At 49.9% G+C, this 8,939-nt stretch overlaps 1 protein-coding gene across 2 annotated transcripts; it reads left to right on the top strand.

Annotated features, from left to right (window-relative positions):
• Positions 1–824: 824 nt before the first annotated feature.
• On the top strand, positions 825–8,034 carry Batf2 (basic leucine zipper ATF-like transcription factor 2). 2 transcript variants are annotated; one of them, XM_048457931.3, is made up of 3 exons: positions 825–1,009; positions 2,991–3,095; positions 6,755–8,034. In XM_048457931.3, the coding sequence occupies exons 1-3, from the start codon at positions 971–973 to the stop codon at positions 7,439–7,441; spliced, it is 831 nt and encodes a 276-aa protein (XP_048313888.3). In that variant the 5' UTR covers positions 825–970; the 3' UTR covers positions 7,442–8,034. The 2 variants fall into 2 exon arrangements, with proteins under 2 accessions (XP_048313888.3, XP_048313887.3); XM_048457930.3 differs by having other exon boundaries at positions 830–1,009; positions 6,752–8,034.
• The last annotated feature ends 905 nt before the right edge of the window (positions 8,035–8,939 follow it).

Genomic DNA, 8,939 nt, shown 5'->3' with positions numbered 1-8,939 from the left:
TTCTTCTTCATCATCATTCTTTTTTTCTTATTGAGATAGAATTTCTCTGTGTGTAGCCCTGGCTGTCTTGGAACTCACTGGCCTCAAACTCAGATCTGTCTGGCTCTGCCTCCTGAGTGCTGGGATTAAAGGCATAGGACACAACTGTCTGGCCATCATCACAGAGACAGGGTCTCCGTTGTTTAGTACTGGTTACCCTGTAACTTGATAGCCTTCAACTCACGGACACCCTCCTGGCTCTGCTTCTGAGGACTGGGTTTTAAAGGTGTGTGCCACCCTGCCAGTCCTGGCTGTTCATTTTGGCAGTCATGCCTGCCACATTGGTCTCAGAGAGTTTGCAGTGGTTGCATTGTCTCAGCTCCTTTGTCGGACCTGGGACCTTTTACTGTGTAACCCAAGTTGGCCTCACACTCAGGCTCTGCTTCTGTAGTGCAAGCACCCTGCTGCCCACACCCTGCCCCAAGCCTGGGAATTTGTTCCATCCTACCACAACCTTTATAAATGAAGAAACTAAAGTTCAGAGAAGGTGAGTCACCTTCTCAAAGCTGCACAGCTCCCGTGTGAACTATGAACCTGGGCCTCCCAAGAGATTACATGGGCTCCTTCATGCACACACACTCCCCATCCCCCACCCACCTCTGAGGTTCTGTCACTGGTAGCCTGCCAGCCCTTTCCAGGATACTGTCTTGTTGTTCCTCCTGTCTACCCTCCACCATCCTTCTTCCAGAGAAAGGGCCAACCGGAAGGCAGTTCATGTTAGGAAGTTCCAGCCACGTGAGCAAGCAGGAGTCAAGGATTCTGAGCAGCCGGTGGCTTTAGGAGAAACTGAAACTGGGTGTGCTGGGGGCGGAGTGGTCACTGGGGATTTAAAGAGCCACCACTTCCTTGCGCCTCCATTGGGCATTGGGAGGGCAAAGCTGCTGAGGGGACACTCAGGACCGACTCAACATCTGCTCCCCCTGCCTAAGCCATGCAACTCTGTGGGAGTGGTGCGCTGCTGCCTGGGACAGTGAGTACAGGGGACTAGGAAAGAAACACCCGGAGAGACACAGCCAGGGGTCCCAGGGACAGACATGGGAGGATACAGTGAGGAACTCTGGTCCCCTCTCCACCACAGTCTGTGTGACCTGTGTGACATGAGGCTGGGCTCTAAGTTCCTCCTGGGGATTGGAACGAAGCCTCCCTAGCTCTCAGGACTCTGCAGACCTGCTTACTCTTGTTCCATTTGCTCTTGCCTTGCTGCTGTGTTTTCCAGACCTTTTTTTTTTTTTCTCTCTCTTCTCAATCCCTCAAATCACAGCTTCTTTCTTTCCTCACTGATTCTTTCTCCAGCCTCTCTAGTCTATTCTTCTGGTCCTCTGGGTTCTGCAGTTTGTCCTGAGGAGGATATAGCCACTGAGTATCCACAAACCAAGGAACGTGTGGAGTCCTAGGCCAGGGTGGCTGGGGTGTTGCCTGGGGTAGAGCAGGGTTCAGCTCAGGGCATTTGGCCTCAAATTCCACTTAAGTTTCCTGGTCCCCAGGATTAGGCTCAGAGCTGTCGTTAGAGTCCTCTTTTCTGCCAGACAGACTGACTCACTCTCCATTCATTCTTTTAGGCAACCACCCCATTTCAGTGGAAACATGGAATTCTGTGACCCCTTCTAAGTTAGGCAAATATTCCCCACTAAGCTACAGTCCTACCTTCTTCATTGTTTGTTTGAGAAAAGGCTTCATGTATGCCATCCTGGCCTTACTCTGTAGCCAGCCTGGCCTTGACCTAATCCTTCTGTTGGGATTATTATTATTATTGTTGTTGTTATTATTATTATTTTATTATTATAGGCAGGCACTACCACCTCTGGCCATTTTGCCTGGTTTTGTGTTTTGTTTTATTTGTTTGTTGGTTGATTGGTTTTCTCTTCCCACTTATGTGCCCTCCTAACTTAGGGCCTGGTACACAGTAGGTGCTTAATAAATGTTTGTTGAAAGGATGGGGAGGTGGCTTAGTCGATGAAGTACTTGCCTTGTAAGCATGACGACCTGAGTTTGATCCCTAGCATCCACTAAAAGAGTCTGGTGTCAAGCACTGGGGAAGGTGACACCAGCCGATCTCTGTGCAGTGACAGGCAGCCTAGCCTTGGTGGTGAACCCCAGGACGGTGAGAGACTCCGCCCTCAATAAGTATGTGGGGGTTGGAGAGGTGACTCATTGGTCAAGGAGCGCTTACTACTGCTCTTAGCGTCTGAGTTTGGTTCCCAGAATCTACACAGGGCAGCTCACAAGCAAACCACCTGTAACTCCAGCCCTCTTCTGGTCTCCAGGGTACCTACACTCTCACACATACCTGTCATCACACACTTACACACGTGATTTTAAAAGTTATGGTAGATGATGTCTGAGCATGAATGACTCTTAAGGTTGTGTTTCTGGTCTCTATACACGTTTGTCTGCACACACACCACACACACACACACACACATTGAAAATATTCTTTGAGCAAGTGAATTCCAGCACTTTGGGATTGAGGTGGGAACGAGCACTTGGAACCTTGTCAGGCCCTGACCCTGTCTTTGTGGAGCTCTGGCCTTGGCTTATAGAAATGGCAGCTCACTGGTGTGTCTACTCCTAGCTTCTCTCCTCCACTCTCTGTGGACAGCTGAGGAAGCACCATGTGCCTCTGTTGTACTGTTGGGATTATTGTACTCAGAAAAGTCAATGCTGGCTTTTGAGAATATGTATTTGAGGTTGCTATGTTCTGGATTCAAATCCCAGCCTCCCTATTTATATAATTGGTGAGCTGGACACTGGATAGCTTTGGTTTTATAATAAGGAGTGCAGTGTCTTCAGTGGGGTTGTAGGGGGGTTGTTTCCATGGGAGGAAACAGATTTTGAGAGAACAGGGGTTCTCAAGGACTAGACTTGAGAAAGATAGCTTTCCAAACAGCTGATCAGGTAGAGGAGACAAGCTGCAGCCAGAACCCCAGAACCCTCTGCCTCATGCGTTATAGGACCCCGAGGAGTGTCAAGAGCAGCTGAAGAAGAAGCAGAAGAACCGGCTGGCTGCCCAGCGCAGCCGGCAGAAGCACACCGACAAGGCAGATGCTCTGCACCAGGTAGTGATGCCCTCTTCTGGTTCAAAAGACTGAGTATCTTACAGAGAAAAGAGCTCTCTTTCTTTTTAAAAGTGTATCTTATTTGTTTGGTTGTTTGTTGTTGTTGTTGTTGTTTTGTTTTGTTTTGTTTTGAGACAGGGTTTCTCTGTGTTCTCTTGGCTGTCCTGGAACTCACTCTGTAGACCAGGCGACCTCGAACTCACAGAGATCCACCTGTCTCTGCCTTCCAAGTGTTGGGATTAAAGGTGTGCACCAACACCACCTAGCTAGGAGTTAGTTTTATTTTATACATGTGGGTGTGGGTATTTTGCTTGCATATATGTCTGTGCACAACATGTGTGCCATGTTCTAGATGACAGAAGAGGGCAGCAGATCCCCTAGAATTATATTTACAGATGATTGTGAGTTCCCATGTAGGTGCTGGGAATGGAGCCTGGTCCCTCTGGAAGAGTGGTCAGTGCTCTTAACCAATGAACCATAGCTCTAGACCCAGAAGAGTTTCATTTAGCTCGTGATTTTGGGGGCTGCAAAGTCCAGAACATGATCCAGCATCTGCCCAGCACCTAGGAAGGACCTCTTGGGGAGTCATGGGAAAGTAAGGACATGACCTGGTAAGGAAGGAGTATATCAGAAACATCACCCAGTAACCCACGAGCGGATCAGGCCATCCTTCGCAACGGCCTTCATGTCAAACTTTGTCCACACTGTTGCTTTGAGTCCATTAACCTGTGAGCAGATCAGTTATCCTTCACAGGAGCCTTCCCTCGCCTCCTCCACATTGCTTCTCCTCTGAGAGTCCAGGTGCCAGGCAAACAGGGAACCGTCCCACTCCATTCTGCCTGCAATCACCTATGACAGGGCCGGGCAGAAAAAAGGAGGCGCCACAGTTTACTGTGGAGCAAATGACAGCATCGGGATAAAGAGCTAGAAGCACGTAATGGGAGGACGCATCCACTCACTCGGGCCACAATACCGAGCTCCACAGACTGGCTTAACCCACACACAGTCCGCATTCCTCCAGAGATGTGGATGCTGGGACGTACAGCTCCAGATCAAGGATGTGGTGCTGGGCAGCTGCTCTCTATCACTGAGCTACATCTCCAACCCTCACTTTTGTTTATTGATTTATTAGATTTTGATTGGTTGTTATGTGAGTTTGGGGGTGCATATGGATCACAGCCTGCATGTGGAGGCTGGAGGACAACTTTGTGAAGTCAGTTTTCTCCTTCCATTAGGCTTGGGGGACAAAGCGCCTGTGCCTGCTGAGCCATCTCCCTGGATTGGTTTACTTTTCATTTCATTTCATTTATTTATTTAGAGACAAGGTTTCTCTGTAGCCCTGACTGTCCTGGAATTCACTATGTAGACCAGGCTGGCCTACCTCTGCTTGCTAAGTGCTAGTATTAAAGACATGCACTACCACGCTTAGTTTTATTTATTTTATTATGTATATACATGTGTCTATGTGCTTATAGGTGCAGTGCCTACAGGAGACAGAGATGTCAGATACCCCGGAACTGGAGTTGCAGGTGGTTATAAGCCACCTGGCATGGGTGCTGGCATTGAACTTGGATACTCTAGAAGACCAGTTCACTCTCTTAACCACTGATCTGCCTCTGTCTCTCTGGTGCTAGAATTACAGACCAGTTTTTGTGGTGCGAGGGCGTGATCTCAGGACTTCATTTATGCTAGATGAGCTCTCTACTGACTGGTATATGTCTCTAGGTAGAAATAGCCATTCTGGGGCTGTAGAGAGGGCTCAGCAGGTAAGAACACTCCGAGGATGTGACTTCAATCTCTAAGACCTACACAGTGGGGGAAGAGAGCTGCCTCCCGAAGGTTGTCTTCTGACCCTACACTTGCACTGTGGTGTAAATATGCCCAAGTACACACACACACACACACACACACACACACACACACACCCCACACATAAATAAAATACACTTTAAATTTCTGCAAAGGAAAAAAGAAATATCCTTTCCATCTGCAGAAATCATTGTGCAGAGGGGGCTGCTGGTGGCTCTGCAGCCTTTCAGAACCAAGTCCATGGCCTACGCCACATTCTGCAGGATGCCCTTGAAAATACACCTTTTACAGTGTCCCTCAAGGGGGCCTGAAGGAGTTGTTTGAATTCTTCAGACTTACAAGATATGGAAATAAAATTCTCTGTGCATCTTCACTGTTACTGTCACTTTAAATGCTGTTCAGAAGTGCAGATGTGGAGAGGAGGGAGGCAAGATGCTTTGGTGGGTAAAAAAAATCTGGTCCCCTGAGTTTGAGCAGAGGGAGGAGAGCACTTACTCCCCCAGTCCTCTGATCTCCACACATGGGTCGTGGCACATGCCACTCCCCCAAAATGATTTAAAAAATTATAGAAGCACAATCCTTACATGATGTACATGCCCAGATGGGTCTCCAATCCAAGAGAAGAATGGCAGAGTCGGGCATGGTGGCGTGTGCCTATAATTCTAAGATTTGGAAGCTAGAGTCTGGAGAATCAGGAGTTCGAGGCCAGCATTGGCATACTTACACACAGGGTTCGAGGCCAGCCTGGGCTACATGCAACTCTCTTGAGAACGGAACAAAGTTGTATGTTGATGATTTGCCCTGTGGGTTTTCAGAACCTATTGTTCAGCCAAACAGGGTTTAGAAAATGCTGACTCAGAGTACCTGCCAACCTATGCAGCAGTATCTTGAGTCCTTTATAGCGTTTTGTTGGTGCCTTGTGGGGGCCTGGAGGCTGAGCCTGGCCTTCAGCAGACTGTATCCAGGAAAGAATGGCACTGAAATTGCCCTGTAAAGGCCGTATCGAAAGTGTCATGGGGGCAGGGGTCAAAGTATTCAGGCAGAGCAGACAGCAGCTGTGTAAAAGATGCAGATTCCAGGAGAAGGATGGAAATTAAGAGAGAAACCTTGAGCCCACAGCAGTGCACTCAGATTCTGGAGTCCTGGGAATCTTTAATGACTTCAATCTATAATTAACGGCATAGAATATGGAATAACATGCCTGTTATTCCAGAATGTGGGGGATTGAGGCAAGGAGGGCTGCAGCAAGTTTAAGGCTAGCCTGAGCTGTAGAGAAAGACCTTGTCTCAAAAAACCTGAGGATATGACTAAGGTAAGAGCATTTGCTGCAGAGCATGAAGACCTGAGTTCAAATCTCTACCGCCGTCTTAGAAATGCTGTGCCTGTAACTGCAGCACTAGAGGCAGACATGGGCACATCCCAGGGGCCTGCTGACCAAAATGTGCGGCTCCAGGTTTGGTGAGAGTCCAGACTTAAGGGAATATAGCGCAGAGAACAAAAGAAGATACCCAATATCTTTCTGTCAGCTCATTTGCTTACAGTGCCCCCTCCCCAACCTACAGTCCAAACCCATCAGACAAGACACAGTCCCTGAATGGGCCAATGAAGTGACAGGAGGTAGGGAGTGGGGCAGTTAGTCAGAGGCCAGATGGAGATCCTGGGTGAGAAGAGGGTCTTCTCAGAGCACCCATAATGGGCAGAGAGCAAGGTCCCAGCTCTGGAGATGAGGGATAGGAGGGCGTGATGAGTGCCAGAGAGTAGCCAAGAGGTTCCATGCGGATATCCCTACCCTCCAGCAGTGAGCACCCTGCAGGGTCCTGATGCTGACATCCCCCCTTCTCCCCCAGCAGCATGAGTCCTTGGAGAAGCACAACCACGCCCTTCGGAAGGAGATCCAGGTCTTGCAGGCTGAGCTGGCACGGTGGGGCCGGACACTGCATCTGCATGAACGCCTGTGCCAAGTGGACTGTGGCTCCTCCCCTGCTCTGCTGCCTTCTGGATGCCCAGTCCAGGCTGAGCAACTCTCAGGACAACCTGCCTCCCATGGATACCGCGGCTGCCAGGAACAGCTGGGCCTGTTCCAGACTCCTGTCTCCTCTCCCCCAGCCCAGCAACTCTCCCCAGGTCCATGCTTACAGGAGTCTCCTGGCCTCCTCCCTTCCCCACTGCCCTCACTGACCTTTGACCCTCTCATGGTGAGGGCTCCTCTAGCCCAGCTATCCCCTAGCCCTGTACTGTCTGCATCACCTCTTGACTCCAGCCTGCTGGGGTCTTCCTCTAAGTTTGATGCCCTCATGCCCAGCCCCCCAGACCAGCTGGTCCCTCCACAGCCCCTCAGGCTGGAACATCCCACCAGCAGGAGTCTGGCATCCTCCTCCAGCACTCCAACTGCTCTGGGGCCAGAGTGTCCACAGAACATAGAACGCTTGCCTGCACTGTCTAGCTCCCTGGCAGATTGGCAGAAGATGTCTGTGGACCCAAGCCCACACCCCCTCGTGGCCTTCCCGCTGCTCTCTTCCGCAAAAGTCCACTTCTAGCCTGTGTCTCGGGCTGGGCTGCCTTCCCTGGGCTCCTGAAACAGCCTCAGCACCCAGGCAGCTCCTCCATTTCTGCTCAAGTCACCAAGTGCCTACTGCTGTGGACCAGCAAAGCCATCCTCTCCCTCACCAGAGGCTCCAAGAAAAGACGATGGAAGGGCCAAACGCAAGAGCCTTGAACCTGGCTGCAATATTACCTGTGTTTTCCTCGGTGGCTCTCCCAGCCCTGCACAGTACCAGGTCCCGTGACCCTCGGGCTCCCCTAAAGTGGCTCCTTCATGACTCTTGGGACCTGGCCGTGAAAGCTAGGAGCGTAGGTGGGAGCTCTGCAGGGTCATCAGCTCTGAAAGGGCCGTCATTCACACTCAGCGCTCCAAAGGGCCTCACGCTCAGCAGGATTTTCACACATGGAACCGAGTGCGGCGGTGTTATCAGAAGTGGTCACTCCTGGGTCAGAACACGCATCTTGGTGCATGTGATGCTGAGAAAAAGTGCTTCTCAGGCCTCTGTTTTTCTGAGTTGTTGAAACTGGATACACTCTATTGATTATATATTTTATATAAATATATATATATATATTATATAGAAACATATATATGTGAACTGGGTGTAGTGGTACACTCGTCCAATCCTAATACCTGGGAGACAGAGGCAGGTGGAAGTCTGTGAGTTTTAGGCCAGCCTGGTCTACATAGTGAGTTCCAGGACAGCCAGGGCTGTGTGGAGAGAACCTGTCTCAAGAAAGAAAGCAAAATTATGTGTATGAGTGTTTTGCCTGCATGTATGTTTGTGTACCATATGCACACTTGGTGCCAGTGGAGGTCAGAAGAGGCCGTCAGCTCCCCTGGGCCTAGAGTTACAAATAGTTGTGAGCCATCATCATATGATCATATGGACATTCGGCATTGAACCTGGATCCTCTTCAGGAACCGCTGGTTAACCAGAGACAGCTCTCTAGCCCATACACTAACTGTTGAAACCTCAGAGTCTTCACAAAGACAGTGATGGATGACTCGGTGCATAGGCTTGCCTGCCACACAAGCCTGGCAACCAGATAGGAGCCCAGGAACCCAAATAGTGGGAAGGAGAGTTGATTCTACAAAGCTGTCCTCCAGCAGCCATGGCACAGGTGTCCTCCGCCCATGATAAGTTTGTTAAGGAAAAAAGAGCTCTAGAATCTCAAGAGAGGCCTGAGATGAGATGGGTGGCTGGGGATGGCTCAGTGGGTAAGGCACAAGCCCAAGGACTCATTCAAATCTCCAGAATCTTAGTCAAGCCAAGGCCAGGGGCGTGTGTTGTAATCCTGTCACTCCAGCTGCAGGGTGAGGTGGAGACAGGAGAACCCACGGGCACTCCTTGTGCCAGCTAGCCCGGCACATGCAGTAGAGAACAAGAGAATCTGCCTCAAACAAGGTGTGCCTTACACACGTGAATACACACACTTTGAAAACAAAAACAAGACAGCAAAGTAGAGATGAGATGAGATGCATTTGCTCAG

The sequence above is a fragment of the Myodes glareolus genome, chromosome 7 (genome assembly GCF_982192425.1).
Source record: "Myodes glareolus chromosome 7, mMyoGla1.1, whole genome shotgun sequence".
In the NCBI taxonomy this organism is placed as follows: Eukaryota; Metazoa; Chordata; class Mammalia; order Rodentia; family Cricetidae; genus Myodes; species Myodes glareolus.
Note: the sequence above shows the minus strand (reverse complement) of the source record. Positions and strands in the feature narration are given on the sequence as shown.